This window comes from Scyliorhinus canicula, chromosome 7 (assembly GCF_902713615.1).
Source record: "Scyliorhinus canicula chromosome 7, sScyCan1.1, whole genome shotgun sequence".
Lineage (NCBI taxonomy): Eukaryota > Metazoa > Chordata > Chondrichthyes > Carcharhiniformes > Scyliorhinidae > Scyliorhinus > Scyliorhinus canicula.
The window spans coordinates 23776241-23797725 of NC_052152.1; the positions used below are offsets into that span (position 1 = coordinate 23776241).

The window sequence follows — 21485 nt, forward strand, 5'->3', positions numbered from 1 at the left end:
ATTGGGTCCGGATAAAGCTTGAATGTGGCAGTAACAAGGGAACATGTTTATGTCAATATCTGGTTACAGTGTTCCGACTAATTTCTTTGATTATTCTCGTAACACTTATAAAAAGACTTGATAAATTGGTGAGCAGCTGCAAACTGTGTGAGGAACACTGCCCTGATTTGGCATTGATTTTTATTAAATGCGGTTTATAGAGAATGGCAATCAGATGGTACCTTGCAGTAGATGAGGATGGAGAGGCTGGTGAGCTGTGAGGACAGCTGTCATCTCATCGTGATCAGAGGGATGAATATACTCATAAATGCTGTTCCCAGTTAGCTCCACCTGGTAATGAAAACATGGCAGACGTTGTTAGACACACATATGTCAACACGTTGATATGGCAACGCGCTCTGCCAACTTAGTTTATAAAATAAAAATTGAAACTGGACGAATGAGCAGTAAAATTACATAGGTTATCCCCTCGTCCTGGAGCCAGCCTGATTTCTACCTGCTCAGGTGAGTAAGTGGCAAGGACACCCATCCAGAGTTGACAGGGTCCAGTTCAACTTTTGTCTCTTTGTGACCAACTCGAATTTGAGCCTTAGTGGGAAGCAGCAGTGAGATTCCTGCCAGTCCACCCTGTCATAATATCCACTCATGTACACAATGAGATGCAGTGATTGACACACAGGATAACCAATGAACACACATGACACAGAACAACCAATCACCAGACAGGACACCACCACTATAAAGCCCACAGGGCATTAAGACTCTCCCTCTATCACAGGACACAGCAACTGAGATAGTTAGAGTGCACAAGCCAGTGAGCATCATCTCCATGTGGTAGAGAGCTAGTCTGGTCAAGCCAGTAGGAGGTTATCAGTTTGGTTAATAGAGTGTCAACCCACAGCAGATTATGTACAGCAATCAGCAAGTTCAATAAAACAGTGTTGGACCATCTCCTGTGTCGGAAGCCTGTTTCTAGTTTCACTGCATCCAGTTGCAGTCAACGTTGAACTAACTCACTGAACACATCATGGTACCAGGGAGATATTAATTCTAATGAACCTACCTCAAATGAATCTGCAATGACCAGCACGCAGCCATCCAGCGGCATGGAAAAGATCCAGCCTCCTCCGCAACTCCAGATCTCCGGCAACCTCGGCGCCAACTGGAAAGTCTTCAAACAGAAGTTCCTCCTGTATATCGAGGCCTCCAACCTCGAGGCAGCATCGGATGCCAGAAAGATTGCGCTGTTCCTGTTGACTGTGGAGGATCATGCCATCCACATCTATAACACGCTCACGTTTGCCAATGGCGAAGACAAGACGAAGTTCAAGACGGTTCTGCTGAAATTCGACAACCACTGCGACATTGAGGTGAATGAGAGCTTTGAATTGTACATCTTCTAACAGAGGCTTCAGGGTAAGGATGAACCTTTTCAGTCCTTCTTGACCCATCTCCGCATCCTAGCGCAGTCATGTATTTATGACTCGACGGCTGATTCTATAATCCGGGATCAGATCGTTTTCGGGGTCCAGTCCGACTCCCTGCTGGAGCAGCTCAAAATCAAACAGTTGACCCTCTCCGTCACCATCGAAACGTGCGTTGTCCATGAGCATGCCAGGAATCATTACTCCCGCATCAGGGCGGCAGAAACTGCAAAACCGGCCTCCCACGAGGCAGAAAGGGTGCAGGCCATCACAAAAATGCAAGGCCTGAGCATCGAAAAGAGTGGCCGTTTCGTGCGCTTTTCCCGGGTCCCTACGCATGCACGCCACTACCGGGTGTACGATGAGGCCGAAGACCCTAATGTGCAAGTGCAAACGTCGGCCGACCGCACTGTGCATGCGCGATGGCGCACAGAACGCGCTGACATCAGCATCATGACGTGTCCAAATTGTGGCTCCGCCCATTTAAAGCGGCAATGTCCAGCCAAAGGAAGGCGATGTCTACAGTGTGGAAAGCCTGGGCATTACGTGGCCTTCTGCAGGTCCGCTCCACCGAGCAACAGCCAGCGACCCCGGCTGCAGCGCAGACGTGTCCGCTGTGTACAACAAGGCATGCAGGATTCTGATCCCAACAGCCCACTGGACTCCGATGCTGACTGCCTCAAGTCTCCATATCAGGTGGGCATCATCACCACACGTGAGCTGGTCTCCACCGTGCCTGCAAACCGCCTTTTAATCCTGAGTGTGGAGCCTGACGACGAGTGGTGTGCTGTCATCACAGTCAACCAGTCTCACATCCAATTTAAATTGGACACTGGCGCATTTGCAAACTTCATATCACAGTCGGACCGCGACAGCATCCGAGACCAACCTAGCATTCTTCCACCAGCCTGCCAGCTCCTTGACTACAATGGCAATTCCATAGCTGCCAGCGGATCGTGTCAGCTAGGTGTATATCACAAGTCACTCAAGGTGGCATTAAGATTCGGAATTGTCCGGCCTGACAAGGCATCCCTGCTCGATGCTCGCGCATGCAAACTCCTAAATCTGGTCCAGCGCGTCCATGCCATGTCCTCGACACCGGCGACTGCCTCGACCAATGTAAATCTCCAGGCTGAGATAGATGACATTTTCACGCAATACCACAATGTGTTTGATGGGATGGGCACGCTCCCATATCGTTACAAGATATTGCTCAAGCCGAATGCCACCCCAGTCATCCATGCACTATGCCGAGTGTTGGCTCCTCTCAAGGATCGTCTGAAAACGCAGTTACGAGAGCTCCAAGACCAGGGCATTATCGCAAAGGTCACGGAACCAATAGACTGGGTCAGCTCCATGGTCTGCGTCAAGAAGCCCTCTGGTGAACTCCGCGTTTGCATTGATCCCAAAGACCTGAATCGCAACATCATGCGCGAGCACTACCCGATCCCAAAGCGTGAAGAGTTAACCTGTGAGATGGCTCATGCCTACTTCTTTACCAAGCTGGACGCCTCCCGTGGGTTCTGGCAGATACAGCTGGACGAGTCCAGTCAAAAGGGCAACACGGTAGCATAGTGGTTAGCACAAATGCTTCACAGCTCCAGGGTAACAGGTTCGAATCCCGGCTTGGGTCACTGTCTGTGTGGAGTCTGCACGTTCTCCCCGTGTGTGCGTGGGTTTCCTCCGGGTGCTCCGGTTTCCTCCCACAGTCCAAAGATGTGCAGGTTAGGTGAATTGGCCAGGCTAAATCGCCGTCAGGGTCCAAATTGCCCTTAGTGTTAGGTGGGGTTACTGGGTTATGGGGATAGGGTGGAGGTATGGGCTTGGGTAGGGTGCTCTTTCCAAGAGCCAGTGCAGACTCGATGGGCCGAATGGCCTCCTTCTGCACTGTAAATTCTATGAAAAGCTGTGCACGTTTAACACTCCGATCGGCAGGTATTGCTGCAACCGCATGCCTTTTGGTATCATCTCAGCTTCCGAAGTATTTCATCGCATAATGAAGCAAATGATGGAGGGCATCGAGGGGGTGCGAGTCTATGTGGACAATGTGATCATCTGGTTCACAATGTCCGAGGATCACATCGCTCGCCTCAAACAGGTTTTCCAGAGGATTCATGAAAATGGCCTCCAGCTCAACAGGGCCAAATGCTCATTTGGTTGGTCCGCTATCAAGTTTCTGGGTGACCACATTTCACAGCAGGGTGTGCAACCTGATGCTGACAAGGTGCTGGAAATCAATGCCATGAAGACTCCGGAGGACAAAAAGGCAGTCCTCCGTTTCCTCGGGATGGCAAATTTTCTCAGGAAATTCATTCCCAACATGGCATCCCACACCACGGCCCTCCGGCATCTCGTTAAAAAGTCGACAGTGTTCCAGTGGCTTCCCGCACATCGAGCGGAGAGGCTTGAGCTGAAGGCGAAGCTCACCACAGCCCCAGTACTGGCATTCTTTGACCCGACCAAGGATACCAAGATATCCACAGAAGCAAGCCAGGACGTCATTCGGGCGGTGCCCTGGGCTCCAGTGGCATACACCTCCAGGGCCATGACTCCGATCGAACAACGGTATGCCCAGATCGAAAAGGAGTGCTTGGGTCTTCTGACAGGAATAGTCAAGTTTCATGACTACGTTAACGGTCCTCCAAAGTTCACGGTGGAAACAGACCTCAGGCCTTTAGTCCACATAATCCAGAAGGATTTAAATGACATGACACCTCGGCTGCAGCGAATTCTTCTTCATCTCCGCCGATATGACTTCGAACTCATCCACACACCGGGTAAGGAGCTGATCATCGCGGATGCCCTATCCCGATCCGTCACCACGCCGTGTGAACAGGGCGACTTCATTCGCCACATTGAGGCATAGGTGCAGTGAGCCAGCAACCTCCCAGCCACTGATGAACGAGTTGTCCAAATACGCAAAGAAACTGCCAAAGATCCTTTACTGCAGCGCGTGACGCAACACCTTGCCCATGGCTGGCAAAAGGTTGCTCATGAACAGCAACCTGAGGACGACTGTTCCTGCCATCCATGTTCCAGACCTCGACCACCTCACGGTGCTGCAGAAAGTGCAGCGATCCAGGGACCAGCAGAAGATCACGTATGATGCTCATGCCACGGATCTGCCTGCGCTGGCTCCAGCAGCTGTTGTTCGCGTCCAGTTGCCTGAGGGAGGCTGGTCAGCCCCAGCTGTTGTCGTCCGACAGGCTGCCCCCAGGTCTTTCATTGTCAAAATGGCTGATGGCTCCATTCTACGGCGCAACAGGAGGGCGCTGCGTAAAGGTCCCTGCCCACCACCTGACCGCACTTCTCCACATGTCATCATGCCTCCTACGGACATCTTGCACCATGAGGCCACCCGCCTGTCCACGAGGCCACCGAAATGGAAGAAAACCCGCCTGTCCAGGTGCCGGCGTCCCCCCCCTCCACCTCTGCGGTGATCGACAAGAATTTGTTGCCTGCCACAAAGACTGAATCTATAGACTTAAGTCTTGTAAATTTTGTTGAGTTTGCTCTGTATCTGCACGATAGACACCTTCCCATGTACATATGTTCATTCATTCACCACTTGTACATAGTTATGCATGCACATACAGCCACGTTCCAAAATTTATTTTAAAAAGGGGAGATGTCATAATATCCACTCATGTATATAATGAGATGCGGACTGGCAGTCATTGACACACAGGATAACCAATGAACACACACGACACAGAACAGCCAATCACCAGACAGGACACCACCACTATAAAGCCCACAGGGCATTAAGACTCTCCCTCTCTCACAGGACACAGCTGCTGAGATAGTTAGAGTGCACAGGCCAGTGAGCATCATCTCCATGTGGTAGAGAGCTAGTCTGGTCAAGCCAGTAGGAGGTTATCAGTTAGATTAATAGAGTGTCAACCCACAGCAGATTATGTACAGCAATCGGCAAGTTCAATAAAACAGTGTTCAACCATCTCCTGTGTCGGAAGCCTGTTTCTAGTTTCACTGCATCCAGTTTCAGTCAACGTTGAACTAACTCACTGAACATGAGGAATTGAACAAACAAATGTGATATAAAATAGGATAATTAGTTAGAATAATGTAGAGGATAGGGCCGATCTGATGGTAGTGAGTTCACAGACAAAGGACAAAGAAATTGAGCAAAGCATGGCCAGAAAGGGGGGAGGGGAGCCTCGTGCAGAGGATGGTGAAAAGGATAGAACATAGAACATAGAACATTACAGTGCAGTACGGGCCCTTCGGCCCTCGATGTTGCGCCGACCTGTGAAACCATCTGAAGCCTATCTGACCTACACTATTCCATTTTCATCCATATGTCTATCCAGCGATCACTTAATGGATGCTGGGTAACAGAGGGAGGAGACGGCTAAAAAGGACAGTTTTTATTTTTCCCTGTGGGACCAGCATTGCTACTCCAGGCTCGCTAGGAAAGCTTAGTCCTCCCCTGTCGCGGTTTACTTTTCCCTGTCCCTCGCTTAGAAGGCCTGAAGCTCATGGTAGAAATCAACTAATTCAACGCCCACAGGAAATGGAACCCATAATCTTCCCGCCAGTTCCACAAAGCATGTTTATTAACTGGGGAAATTAAAATAGACTTTTTGATGAAGATTGGATGTATCTTGTGTTTTGGAATAACAAATAGTCATGATTTTTGTCCATTGTCAAAAAGCGGGAGGTTGTAATTTGGGTCAATGCACTTGGGTTTCTCAGAGCTGCCTGTAATAAATGAAGTGTTTTTCTGCTATAAGGAGAAAAGCAAAGGGAAAAAGTATCCCTCACTTTTGCACACACATTTCCTGTGAGGATTCATCATGCATGGCACAAACTTAAATTCTAAACTTTCATCACAATGCATGTGTGCAGAGTCGCCGAATGAACATTTCACAGAATCATAGAATCCCTACAGTACAGAAGGAGGCCATTAACCCCTTCAGGTCTGCACCAACCCTCCAAAAGAGCACCCTGCCTAGGCCCACTCCCCTGTCCTATCTCCATAACCCTACCTAATCTGCTCATCTTTGGACTGTGGGAGGAAACCGGAGCGCCCGGAGGAAACCCACACAGACACCGGGAGAATGTACAAACTCCACACAGACAGCCGCCCAAGGCTGGAATCGAACCTGGGACCCAGGCACAGTGAGGCAGCAGTGTTAACCACTGTAGCACTGAGCCATTCTTTCTCTTTGTAGATTGAGAAGGAATGAAGGTATATGCAATTTTCCCTTTATAAAAATGTTCTTGTGGTCAGGAAGCATCTAATTAGTCATTTCTTTGAGCGCTAACCTTTTCTGTCCAAGTAGATCTTGGGGGTTACATGATGAGTTTGGATACTCATTTTAGTATCATTTTTGACACCTTACACTTGAGCAAATCTCACCACCAGCTGAATAATCTGCTCCTGTTCCAGATGTTGCTCCCTTTTCACAAGGAAAGTGAGAGAGGTGTTGGCCCTTGCAAAGATGGTGTTTGTGATTTGTTTAATAAATATGTGCACTGCAGACTATCTATTATGGTAGATGTTCCTTGCACATTTTGGAAGGATCTGGTCACATGAGAGCTTCATTGATAACATTTATTTCTATGGGAAGAGCCAAAATCTGGGTCAGGTGACTGCAGGTCAACCTGCAGAAGGTAGTAAAACATGATGATACCCCTCCACCTTGTGAAATAGAGTTGGTGAGACATGTCACAGCTGACATATCACACATATAGAGCGAAGCTAATGATCCCATAATGTCATAGATTCCCTACAGTGCAGAAGAAGGCCATTCGGCCTATCAAGTCTGCACTTGCCCTTCGAAAGACCACCCTACCAAGGCCCAGTAACCCCACCCAATCTTTGGCCACTTTGTGCAATGTAACATTGCCAATTCACCTAACCTGCACACCTTTGATCAGTGGGAGGAAACTGGAGCACCGGAAAAAACCCACACAGACACGGGGGGAATATGCAAACTCTACACTGTCACCCGAGGTCAGAATCGAACCTGGGTTCGTGTCACTGTAAGACAATGTCCAAGAATGCTTAACAGCCAGTTAAATACTTGTGAAGTGTAGTCAGTTTATACCATAAGAAATGCGGCAGTCAATTTGTGCACAGCAGGATCCCACAAACAGCAAAGGAATAATGACCAGGTAATCTGTTTTAGTGATACTTTTTGAGGGGGTAAATATTTCAGAACAATGGGAGAACTCCATTCCTCTTCTTCTAATTGTGCCATGGGATGTTTTACATTAGGGGAGGTGGTGACACAGTGGTAATGTCACTGGGCTAGTAATCCAGAGGTCCCGCCCAATGGTCTGAAGACATGGGTTCAAATCCCACTACGGCAGCTGGTGGAATTAAAAGCCAGCCTCAATTATAATGCCCATGAAACCATTGTTTATTGTCATAAAAACCCATCTGTTTCACTGATGTCCTTTCGGGAAAGAAATCTGCCATCCTTACCTGGCCTGGCCTACATGACTCCAGATGCACAGTCATTGGTTGACTCTTAACTGTTCTGTGAAATGGCTCACAAGCCACTCAGTAAAATCAAACCATGAAAAACGAATGAAGCTAGAATGAACCTGGCATCGATCGAGGCACAAGAAATGATAGTGCCACGCTCAGACCTGCCGACCCCTCTCCTCCTTCTTGATATCTGGCGGTTTATGCCAAAGTAATGAGAGCCATTCCGCATATCAATCAAGTTTCAGCCTGACATAGTCATGCCCACAGAATCATTGCTTACAAAGAATGTCCCAGACGTCACCATCACCACCTCTGAGTATGTCCTGTCCCACCAAGCAGATAGACCCCACCAGACGTGGTATACAGTTGGGAGGGAGTTGTCCAGGGTGTCCTCAACATCCATTCCGAACCCCATAAACTCTCATGGCACCAGGTCAAACATGGGCAAGGAAATCTGCTGATTGTCTCTCAGCTGATGAATCAGTATTCCTTCATATTGAACACCACTTGGAAGAAGCATTGAGACTGACAAGGGCACAGAATGTACTCTGGGTGGTGGGTTTCAATGTCCATCACCAAGAATGGCTCGGTAGCACTACTACTGATTGAGTCCTAAGGAACATAGCTGCTAGACTGGCTCTGCAGCAGGTGATATCTAAGCCAATAAGAGGCTCCCTATTTGACCTCATCTCATCAACCTGCCTGCCACTAATACATCTGTCCATGACAGTATTGGTAGGAGTGACCACCGCACTGTGGAGGCAAAGCCCGGTCTTCATATTGAGGATACCCTCTATCGTGTTGTGTGGCACTTTGCGCTGTGCTAAATGGGATAGATTTTGAACAGATCAACCAATGAAAAACTGGGCATCCATGAGGTATTATGGGCCATCAGCAGCAGCAGAATTGTACATGAACACAATCTGTAATCACATGACCTGGCAAATCCCCACTCGATCTACCATCAAGTCGGGAGATAAACCCTGGTCAATGAAGAGTGCAGGTGGGCATGACAGGAGCAGCATCAGGCATGCCTAAAAATGCAGTGTTAACCTGGTGAGTCGACAACACAGAATTACTTGCGTGCTAAACAACATAAGCAGTATGCAATAGGCAGAGATAAAGATCCCACAACCAATGGACCAGGCCTCAGCTCTGCAGTCCTGCCACATCCAATCATCAAGGTTGGTGGACAATTAAACAATTAGCTGGAGGAGAGGGTTTCGCAAATATCCCCATCCTCAAAGTTGGAGGAGCCCTGTGCAACAGTACAAAAGAGATGGCTGAAGCATTTGCATTAACCTTCAGCCAGACGTACCAATGATGCCAGATGATCCAACTCGGCCTCTTCCGGGAATCCCCAGCATCACAGATGTCAATCTTCAGTCAATTTGATTCACTCCACAAGATATCAAGAAATGGGAGAAGGCACTGAATGCTGTAAACTCTATGGGCCTTGACAATATTTCGGCAATAGTACTGAATACATGTGCTCAAGAACTAGCTGTACCCCTAGACAAGCTGTTTCAGTGCCACTACGATGCTGGCACCTACCCATGGAGAACTCTCCATTGCTTGGAGTCATACCTAACATAAAGGAAGGTGATTATGGTGGTTGGATGTCAATCACCTCAGTCCCAGAACATTACTCCAGGAGTTCCTCAGGATAGCATCTTCGGCCCAATCATCTTCATTGCTTCATCAATTACCTTCCTTCCATCAAAAGGGCAGACGTGGGGCGTTGACTGATGATTGCACAATGTTCAGCACTATTCGCAACTCCTCAGATACTGAAGCAGTGCATGTCAATATGAAACAATACCTGAACAACATTCAGGCTTGGGCTGATAAGTGGCAAGTTACATTTGTGCCACACAAGTGCCAGGCAGTGACCATCTGGACACAACGAATCCAACAATCACCCATTGCCCTTCAAAGGCAGGACCATCATGGACCCATTATCAACATCCTGGAGGTTAACATTGACCAGAACATGAACTGGACCAGCCATATAATTACTGTGGCTAGAAGAGCAGGTCAGATGCTGGGAATTTTGCGGCGAGTAACCTACTTCTGATTTCCCAAAGCATGTTCAACATCTCCAAAACACAAAGCAGGAATGTGATGGAATATTCTTCACCTGCTTGGATGACAGCTCTAACAATACTCAAGAAGCACAATGCCATTGAGGACAAAGCAGCCAGTTTGATTGCCTCCCCATCCACCACCTTAGACATTGACTCCCTCCACCACCGATGCACTGTGGCAGCCGTGTGTACCGTCCACAAGATGCACTACAGGAACTCGCCAAGGCCTCTTTGACAACGCCATCAAATCCATGGCTTTCACAACCTAGAAGGAGAAGGACAGCAGGGGCACCTGCAAGCTTCCCTCAAAGATGCACACCATCCTGACTTGGAAATACAGCATCATTCCTTCACTGACGCTGGATGAAAATCCTGGAACTCCCTCCCTAACAGCACTGTGGGTGTAGTTTTCCATATAGGCTGCAGCGGTTCAAAAAGGGCAGCTCGTCACCACCTTCGCGAGGGCGCTAAGGGATGGGCAATAAATGCTGGCCTGGCCAGTGATGCTCACATCCCATGAAAGAATATTTTTAAAAATCGCCTGAGAGGGCAGATGGAGCTTCAGTTTAATGTCTCACCCAAGGGATGTGAGATAGGAGCTTTGAGGGGAATTTCGTGCCTGCATTCATCACGGGTGCAAATGGCAGCAGGGGTGTGAAACCCCACGAGAGCCCAAAACTGAGAATCTCAACTGCGAGATCTTGGTTTTGATTTGCCTGCCCCCAGCACTATCCCCTAGCACCCTGGAACTGCCCCCAGGACTGCCCCTTGGTGTGCCATGTACGTGGGGATGTTGCGGGAAGGGTCTCCATGTCCAGGAGGGATAAGGAGAGAAAAGGCAGTCGGTGAGAAGCACACCAGCTTTCTCACTTTATCCAGTCAGTATATATGGGGGGATCTATAATTTTAGATCCTGGTATAATACTCAGTGAGGGAATAACTCAAGTACCATTGCAGCTGAACTTGTCTTTGTTAGTTAAATCTTTCAGTGCTTTGCAAAGAGCAACATGCAGAAAAATATCACTGCAAATGAAGCAAAAAATACAAACTGCAAATTTTAATGTGAAACCATGTTAGACATGAAATAGGATTGTGAAGTTAGGCCTACAATGTAATCACTTCAACTGCATTCACTACAAATAACTACATTGAAAACACAGCCTATCAATGTTACCTCCTGAAGGTTTTTCATATAATACATCTCACACAGTGGACACACTTAATATATGTCAATATTATACAATGGGCTGAAAATACTCCAGGAGCTTTTATCTACTTAGTCATGTCATAAAGACTGCCGTAGCTAATTTGTTCCAAATATCTCATTCATGCCTTTTCTACCTCCAGAGCTGTCTCCCAAAGTCTTCCGCGTTGACCTCCCACCCTCTATAAACTTCAGCTCATCCAGAATTCTGCTGCATCTGACACTGCACCAAATCCCATGCACTCATCGCCCCTGCCCTCACTGACCACATTGGCTCCAAGTCTCCTAATGTCTCAAATTTAAAATTCTTATTGTTGTGCTTAAATTCCTTCCTGCCCTCACCCTTGCCTGTCTCTGTATCCTGCACCAGTCTGACAATTGTCTGAGGATTCCGTATTCCTGCAATTCTGGCTGTTTGTACATCCATTGCTACCTTTGCTCCAACATTGGCCACGGTGCCTGGAGAATTCTAGGTGCCAAGTTATAAAATTACCTCACTAAGTATCTCCTGTCCTTCTTCAGAACAAGGCCAGCAGCGCGGGTTCAATTCCTGTACCAGGGAGAATTCTGAATTCTCCCTCTGTGTACCCGAACAGGCACCGGAATGTGGCGACTGGGGGTTTTCACAGTAACTTCATTGCAGTGTTAATGTAAGCCTACTTGTGACAATAAAGATTATTTATTTATTTTTAAAAACCCATGTCCTTGGCCAAGCTTTTAGTGAACCCTTCTAACTTGATCTTTAGTTTGGTGTCAGTCATTATCTGATTATATTCTTAAGGAGATCTTTTGGAACATTTTCTATGTTGAAGGTGCCGTTAGCAGTTATACTATAACTTTGGTTATTTTTATTACACCAAATTGTAGCTACGGGAAATGGCTGTACTCAACAATGTACCGCAACCACCATCTCAGTATTTTTCTATTTCCCAAGCGAACCATTATATTCTACTAATAAGTGTAATTATTTAAGCAATAAATCATCTGTGCTCTGACCCTGTGTCATTGTAAGTAAAACATTTAAATATGCTCACTAACTTGCTCCTGTTACAACACCTAGAATCTTCTCTGCCAGCTAACAGACCCTCATAGAGGCTAAAAACTTTAAAAGAAGATTCAAAATTCCAGTTAATATTTGAAAGAATGACACTTCAGGATTTCAGGTTTAAGAACTTTCCTGTAACAAATAACTAAAAACACTATTAACTAAACACTCTGTCGGCAATTTATAGGGGCTGGTTTAGCACACTGGGCTAAATTGCTGGCTTTTAAAGCAGACCAAGCAGGCCAGTAGCATGGTTCGATTCCCATACCAACCTCCCCGAACTGGCGCCGGAATGTGGTGACTAGGGGCTTTTCACAGTAACTTCATTGAAGCCTACTCGTGACAATAAGCGATTTTCATTTTTCATTCATTATACTTTAAACCACAGGGTGATATACACCATGTGCCCCACTACTCCGTCCCTCTCTTTATTCTTAGACCAACTGAAAAACATTCACATATATACATTGTCCTTGACGTGCATGTTCAATTTTCCCAGAATCAATCCAAAGTGATCCATAGCTCCCAGGGGCTTATTCCTGTTCTTTTTTGTCCCACTGCTTGGGGTAACATGCAATCTTGGAACTGGGCTTTCATGGTGATATCTTATTTTCCTGGAGTCTCTCCATTTAATCCAAGGACAGGGACTTTTTCTGTCTCATTTTAATTCCCTGTGAATTTGGTCTTTTCAACCAAGCCTGAGTTACCAGCCACATTCCTGCATCATGAACCATACAGATATTTTGTTTTCTTGTTGCTTTCTGTCTCCTGGATCCAATCATACTCAAGTTGGCCTGAGATATCCAGTGATAGTCTAAAAAAGCCTGTAACCTAATCTCTACAATGGCTTTCTCTACATCCTTTGCCATGGCACTGTGAATCACATGGGCCCTGTATCTAGGTTGAAATGCTAACTAGCTATCATTGACGGTCCAGTGCTCTTTCATCTTGGAGCTAAACGGGCAGTTTAAAATACAATCATTGGCAACTCAACATCTCAATACCTTTCTGGGACTTAGGAGACTCACAGTCTCCACTGGTTACACAAAGGCTGCTGCCATTGTCTATGTGTAAATAACTCGCACCTTCTATCCAGTAAAACAATCTAAGCCTTTTCTTGATTTTTGTCATACGAAGGTAAAATATTATGAAATAGAAATTGAAGTAAGTAATTTGGCTCCTTGAGCCTGCTCCGTCATTAAATAAAACCTTGGCCGATCTGTTTGTGTTTTGAGCTCCACAGTCCCATTTACCCTGATAACCTTTGATTTCCTTGTCAAACAAGAATCTATGTACCTCTGACTTAAACATATTTAATGATGCTAGGAGAATGGGCAAGGAAGTGGCAGATGGAATACAACATGGAAAAGTGTGAGGTTATGTACTTTGGAAGGAGAAATGGAGGCATAGGCTATTTTCTAAATAGGGAGATGCTTAGGAAATCAGAAGCACAAAGGGACTTGGGAGTCCTTGTTCACGATTCTCTTAAGATTAACGTGCAGGTTCAGTCGGCAGTTAAGAAGACAAATGCAATGTTAGCATTCATGTCAAGAGGGCTAGAATACAAGACCAGGGATGTACTTCTGAGGCTGTATAAGGCTCTGGTCAGACCCCATTTGGAGTATTGTGAGCAGTTTTGGGCCCCGTATCTAAGGAAGGATGTGCTGGCCTTGTAAAGGATCCAGAGGAGGTTCACAAGAATGATCCCTGGAAGAAGAGCTTGTCATATAAGGAACGGTTGAAGACTCTGAGTCTGTACTTGTTGGGGTTTAGAAGGATGAGGGGGGGGGGTCTCATTGAAACTTACAGGATGCTACGAGGCCGGTACGGACATGGATAGGATGTTTCCACTTGTAGGAAAAACTAGAAGCAAGGAAACAATCTCAGACTAAAGGGACAATCCTTTAAAACAGAGATGAGGAGGAATTTCTTCAACCAGAGGATGGTGAATCAGTGGAACGCTTTGCCACAGAAGGCTGTGGAACTCTTTGCCGCAGAAGGCTGTGGAACTCTTTGCCGCAGAAGGCTGTGGAACTCTTTGCCGCAGAAGGCTGTGGAACTCTTTGCCACAGAAGGCTGTGGAACTCTTTGCCGCAGAAGGCTGTGGAACTCTTTGCCGCAGAAGGCTGTGGAACTCTTTGCCGCAGAAGGCTGTGGAACTCTTTGCCGCAGAAGGCTGTGGAACTCTTTGCCGCAGAAGGCTGTGGAACTCTTTGCCGCAGAAGGCTGTGGAACTCTTTGCCGCAGAAGGCTGTGGAACTCTTTGCCACAGAAGGCTGTGGAACTCTTTGCCACAGAAGGCTGTGGAACTCTTTGCCGCAGAAGGCTGTGGAACTCTTTGCCGCAGAAGGCTGTGGAACTCTTTGCCGCAGAAGGCTGTGGAGGCCAAATCAGTGAGTGTCTTTAAGACAGAGATAGATAGGTTTTTGATAAAAGGAGGATCAGGGGTTTTGGGGAGAAGGAAGGAGAATGGGGATGAGAAAAATATCAGGAATTATTGAATGGCGGAGCAGATGCGCTGGGCCGAGTGGCCTAATTCTGCTCCTTTGACTTATGGTCTTATAACGCAGCATCCATTGTCTTCTGAGGTAGTGTTTCAAAGTCGCAGAAACATTGAAAAGAAAATTACTTGGGCGGGATTCTCCACGAACCAGCGGGCGGGCCACTCCGGCACCGAGGTGTGGCGTGAACCACTCCGTCTTTGGGCCGCCCCCTTCAGGGGCTAGGCCGGTGCCGGAGTGTTTGGCGCCGTGCCAGCCGGCATGGAAGAGCTTGGCCACACCAACCAGCGCTGAAGGGGCTCCGCCAGCCGCCGCGAGTTGGCGCATGCGCGGGAGCGCCAGTGTGTGCTGGCATCATCACAGCACATGTGCAGGAGGGTTCTTCTCCACACCGGCCATGGCGGAGGTTGACAGCAGCTGGTGCGGACGGAAAGAGTGCCCCCATGGCACAGGCTCACCCGCGGATCGGTGAGCCCCGATCGCGGGCTAGGTCACCGTGGGGCACCCCCCGGGGCTAGATCCCCCCGCACCCCCCCCCCCCCCCCCCCCCCCCCCGAGGACTCTGCACTCTGCAGGCCGCCCGTGGACCAGGTCCCACCGGTGAGGACCTGTTGTGATTTACACCGGTGTGACCTGCCGAAAACAGGCGGCTACTCGGCCCATTGCGGGCCGGAGTATCGCCGGGGGAGGGGGGATGCTGCCAGCAGCCGCCGACCGGCGCGCCACAGCTCCCACCCTTGCCAAAACCCCGGCGCTGGAGAATTCGGCAGCTGGCGGGGGCAGGATTCCCGCCGCCCCCCCCCCCCCCCCTCCCTGCCGAATCTCCAACCGAGCGGGGGGTCGGAGAATCCCGTCCCTTATCTCTATCCAATAATGGTGACTCCTAATTTTAAAACAATGCCCCCTAGTTCAGGACTCACGCTCCAGAGGATATATCCTTTCCACATCTACCTTGTCAATGCCATTCAGGGTCTTATAAACTTCAATAACGTCACCACTCACTCTGCCAAACTCCAGTGGAAATAAGCTCAGCCTGTCCAACCCATGTTCGGAACACAACCCGCTCATACTTGATATAAATCCAGTAAACATTCTCTGAACTGCCGCTAATACATGAAATCCTTCTTTAAATAAAGGGGTCCAAAACTGCATACACTAGTCCAGATGCAGTCTTACCAATGTCCAGTATAACTGATGTATAACATCCTTGCTTTTATGTTCAATTCCTCTCGTAATAAAGGATATTGTTCCATTAGCCTTGGTAATTAAATGCTAACCTGTTGGGACTCATGCACTGGAACACTCAGATCCCTCTGCATCTCGGAATTCTGCAGCCGTTCTACATTTATGTAATACTCTGCTTCCTTATTCTTTCTGCCAAGATGAATAACTTTGCTTTTGCACGCAATATACTCCATCTGCCAGGTTTTCCCCACTCTCTCAATCTATTTACATTTGTCTGCAAACTCCTTGGACGCGATTTAACAGGGAAATTTCTAAGTGCCGTATCAGGCACGACTTCTCGGGTGCCTACTGACGGCTGAGCTGGCGAGACCGTGGCCCATATTTAATGGCACGTAGTGCCGGAAATGACCCCCATGAGCTTCACGGTCGAACTGGCTGCCCCGCCTGTTGATTTGCCTGGGCCGTGGCTGTCAGCTGCCCGCTAACAAGGGTAGCTGCTCATAAACTCTCCCTCCGAATCAGCTCCCTGGCAATACATGATTATGACACCACATAGTCCTGTTCCACCTTTTAGGGATGCCAACCTGACCAGGCTGCCAGAAGCGGAGGCAAAATGGGACACCCTCTTCCCCTAAGGGGGGTTGGAGGACCAGCAATAGGGCTGCCAATGCCGCCTGGGAGGCAATGGCAGCAACCGTCAATTTGGGCAGCAAGACCAGGAGGACTGCCGTTCAGTGAGGGAAGAAGACCAATTATCTCTACGTCGCCAGCTCCCTGGCATCAGTCCTGCCTGCCACCATGCTGACCACCGCCACCTCCCCTCCTCAACAAGTTGGTGGCTGACACCGCGCACTTCCTCCCCCGTAGCATATTACCATGCCTGCGCCCCAGCACGCCCCAGCACTCACCAGTACCACCCCTCCAGGTCCAGGAGTGGTGCCCATACATGCCACCTCTCAAATACTCTCCTGATGTATCAAGTGTGCAGCTCACAAGGCTATCTCTGTTTCACAGGGGAAGTTAGCCCATAATAGGTGGGAAAGGGCCCTGGTGGGCAGCGGGGTTCCGGACATCAAAGTCTCATCACCCCCATGAGGAAAGGACCCTGGAGATCACAGGGATGGCCGAGGAGAGAGAACTCACCGACAGCGAGCTTGGCCTGCGCTACAGAGGTGAGGATTCACCGCCCCTTCACCCAGATGAACTATCTCACCGCGTTGCTCATGCCAGACAAAATGATCCTCCCCCCTCACTGACCACATGTCAATTCTCTGGCCGCATCTCCATCTGATGAGGCTGGGCCATTATTCAGGGATCCCCCCCCCCCCCGGGTTGATTCAGAAGCTAGGGGATGGCCATGAGTTTTAGGAGGGGATGTCAGCGACACTCCGGTGAATGCATAGTCGATTGGAGGAGTCCCAAACGTTACAGATGCAGATGAGGCCAACAATATACCGAGCCCAACGCAGCTAGGGTGGCAACAGCAGTGGAAAGCCTGGAGTACAAGGTCAGCGTGATGACTGATGGCGCCCAAGACATGGCTCAGTCTGTGTCCACCAAGGCTGAGGGCCTCGACATCGTGTCCCAGTTGCTGAGGGAAGTGTCCCAGATGCAGGTGGTCATTGCCTAGGCACTGCAGAGCGTGGCCTAGAGGCAGGTGGAACTTGCCAAGGCACTTCAGAGCATGTCCCAGTCACTGAGGAGCAACACCATAGTGCTAAATCTGGAATTAAAAAGTCTAATGATGCCCATGAAACCATTGCTGATTGTCGTAAAAATCCATCTGGTTCATTAATGTCCTTCAGGGAAGGAAATCTGCCCTCCTAACCTGGTCTGGCCTACATGTGACTCCAGACCCACAGCAATGTGGTTGACTCTTAACTGCCCCCTCTACGAAATGAGGGATGTGCAATAAATGCTGGCCCAGCCTGTGATGCCCATGTCCCATGAATGAATAAAGAAACCCATGCTGACTCTTCCTAATTACCTTGTTTTTTCTCCAAGTCCCCAGCTAGAACCTCTTTAACTATTTTCCTGTTTTCTGCCTCCGTCCCTTCTTGAATTCATATATTTGCTACTTTCCACTTTGATTGAATTTTTCCAGAATCTAGGAAATTTGGAAAATTAACACCAATGCATCTACTACCCCATTTGCCACCTCTTTTCAGACCCTAGGGTGAAGTCCAGAAGGACCCGGAGACATGTCAACCCCACGGCTCCATTGGTTTTCCAGTACCACTTCCCTAGTGATTGTAATTTCACCAAGTTCCTGTCTCTCTTCCACCTCCTGATATACAACTATCACTGGAATGTTTTTTGTATCCTCTACAGTGAAGACGGAAGCAAAATATTTGTTCATTTCATCCACACTTCCCTTGTTATCTACTAACTCCCCATTGTCACTCTCTCGAGGACCAGCACTCACTTTATTTCCACTTTTCCTTTATAAATACCTAATAATAATAATCTTCATTGTCACAAGTAGGCTTACATTAACACTGCAATGAAATTACTGTGAAAAGCCCTGTGTTGCCACATTCCGGCGCCTGTTCGGGTACACAGAGGGAGAATTCAGAATGACCAAATTTACGTCTTTTCGGACGTGTGGGAGGAAACCGGAGCATCCAGAGGAAACCGACACAGACACGGGGAGAACGTGCAGACTCCGCACAGACAGTGACCCAAGCCGGGAATCGAACCTGGGACCCTGCTGCTGTGAAGCAACAGTGCTAGCCACTATGCTACCATGCTGCTCCTGTAGAAACTCTTGTTATCCATTTTTACATTTCTAGCTTTTTTCCTCTCATAGTTTAATTTCTTTCTCCTGGTTAACCTTTTAGTCATTCTCTGTGGTTCTTTATATTCTGACTAATCAAAACACCCAAATTTATTATCAGACTGACATCAGAACAAGTCACATGACCACCTTCATTTTTACTTTAAATTTAAAGACACAGTCCAAAACATAACAAACTTATAGACTTCATAATTTTAATAGTTTTGAAATAACAATCTGTTAAGGTCTCTGGCAAATTAAAATAGTCCAAATGGTGACTGACAAACATCTTGCCACAATGCACCAAATTACGTATAGCAGAATAGGATTAGTTCACAATCATTGCTCAAATACATTGCATTAGGGAACAATGCCCAATTTTAATAGGAATTTCAATTCAAAACAGATGAGTCTGAACAGTGATTGAAACTCTCATAAGAATAATTAAAATCACGAGCAACTTGTAATTTACAAAACTCTAATTTATTCCTGAAACATAATCCTCAAAATCCTCTTCTGAATGAATGAAATGTGCAAAATGTTGAAAATGTTGAAGTGGCAGCATTTTGCAAAGGTTGTTTAGTTCCCCAAAAAGAAGCTTATGGGTTGCATTAGGCGTTAGGTTTTAGAAATGTAATTATGTGATTGAGTGTGACATTTATTACATGCCATATTTGCACATGGGTGTGTACCGTGCATCATATTCTGCTGAATATGAATTTTTCTGGCAGTTGAATAAATATATGCTGTCTTTAGACTTGGGGCTGACTCTGTACATTGCTAGTTACTATCTGTGAACTCCACTTGGACCTGATACCAGCCTTGCTGTCATTAGAAGAGTACATACCCAGCAAACACAGCAATTGAAGCACTGCCATGATAGTGATCTGAATCATGTTTTGGTTTCCCATTTGGATAATTAGTGAATCGATGCACAATTCTAGCCACTCCTGCCTTCTGCCTCCACCAAGGCCCATTGGGAGTGATGGACACATCAGTGAGCTTATTCTGCCAATCACCACACTAAGCATTGCATGGGAAATAGGGTGACCACGGATGATGGGAAACATGAAGACATTTTCCATTGTACTCCGTCACATTCAAAAATCAGCCACAGCATTTAACACTGCTTGTGCAATTATTTTTATAAATTTCACTTCTGATCATTTCTCCTGGCTCCACATTTTCTGTACACTCTTTCCATTGTTGTATGCTCACTGCATTTGAATCAACATCCACCTCATGATTCCAGGCCCAATTCTTTCTTTCCTTGTATCCTGTAACTTTAGCTCTCATTATCTACCTCGATCTTCCTTTCCTACAATATATATTATTTAAATCAGAAGCTTTCTCACTCCAGATGTTTTCTTTTCACCTCTCATACTTTTATTTCAAGTCTGTGATGTTCAGTACAATGAGGTCAAGCTAATCTCCGAAATGTCTTAATATAATAAATTAGGAACAGGAATAGGCCATTCAGCCCCTTGATTCTGTTCTACCATTTATTAAATCATGGCAGAAAATTGCTTCCAGATTTTTGTTTTCTCTTCCGAGCGGCTGAGCTCTGTTCCAATAATCTTCTTAATCAGACCAGAGTTAATCATTTTTCAGCACCAAGGCTATTAAATCCCTTTACACATTTAAATACCTGGGTCAAATCATCCTTAAACTTCTGTACTCAAGGAACGACAAAGCAATGGGTTCCGCTACCTGCAGGTGAGGGACTTAGTGCGGAGGCCGGTCTCGACCTACCGCCCCAGGGGATATAGGACAAGGTAGTGTCGAAAACGGGAGTTGGGGAGAGGAAAGTCTCGGAAATTTATAAAGAACTTATGGTGTGCGAGGGAACCCCGATAGGGGAGGTGAATGAAAAGGGAGGAAGAATTGGTCAAGGAATTAGAGGCGGGATTGTGGAGGATGCCCTGAGTAAGGTTAACGCGTCCTCACCGTATGCCAGGCTTAGCCTGTTTAAATTCAAGTTGGTCCACAGGGCTCATGTGACTGTGGCCCGTATGAGCAGGTTCGTTGAAGGCATGGAAGATAGGTGTGGTGAATGCGCGGGAAGGCCCGCAAATCATGTCCACATGTTCTGGGCATGTCCGAAGCTGAGGGGATTTTGGCAAGGATTTGCCGATGCCATGTCCACGGTATTGAAGGTATGGGTGGTTCCGGGTCCAGAGGTGGTGATGTTTGGTGTGTCGAAAGATCCAGGGGTCTGACGTTTTGGCCTTTGCCTCTCTGGTAGTCCGGAGATGGATCTTATTGGTGTGGATGGACTCGGAACCCCTGAAATCGGGGGTATGTGTCAGTGACATGGCCGGGTTTCTCAGGCTTGAGAAGACCAGCTTCGCCCTGAGAGGATCGATGCTAGGGTTTACCCAGAGGTGGCAGCTGTTTATTGACTTCTTTGAGGAAGATTAAGCTGTCAGCAGATATAAAGGGGGGGGGGGGGGGGGTGCTGGTAAAGTTAAAGAGGAAGGCATGGGGGAGTGGTTGAGATGGGAATAGTTAGTGGGAAAGGGGTACTGGGGAACTGTGTATGGAAGCCGTGTTGGCTGGGTTTGGTTGTTGCTTGGGTTGGTGTTATTTTTTCTGTTGTTTGTTCCTCTTGAAAACTGTTGTTAAAATTATATATGCCTTAATAAAATATTTTCCAAAAAGAAGAAACTTCAAAGCAAGCCCGCACCACCTGCCCCTCATAATTTAACCCTGTAAGCAGCCCACTTGTTTTACGCCCCTGCCACAAACATTCATTTCCTCCACCACTGATACACAGTGGCAGCAGCGTGTGCCATCCACAAGA

General features: G+C 47.4%; 1 protein-coding gene across 1 annotated transcript in view; it reads right to left on the reverse strand.

Annotated features, from left to right (window-relative positions):
- The window catches only part of sim2 (SIM bHLH transcription factor 2), a 178602-nt gene that overhangs the window by 100316 nt on the left and 56801 nt on the right, over nucleotides 1–21485 (reverse strand). The window contains exon 4 of the mRNA XM_038801561.1: nucleotides 222–330. Within this exon, the coding sequence (XP_038657489.1) occupies nucleotides 222–330 (109 nt within the window). The remainder of the gene's footprint in view (nucleotides 1–221; nucleotides 331–21485) is intronic.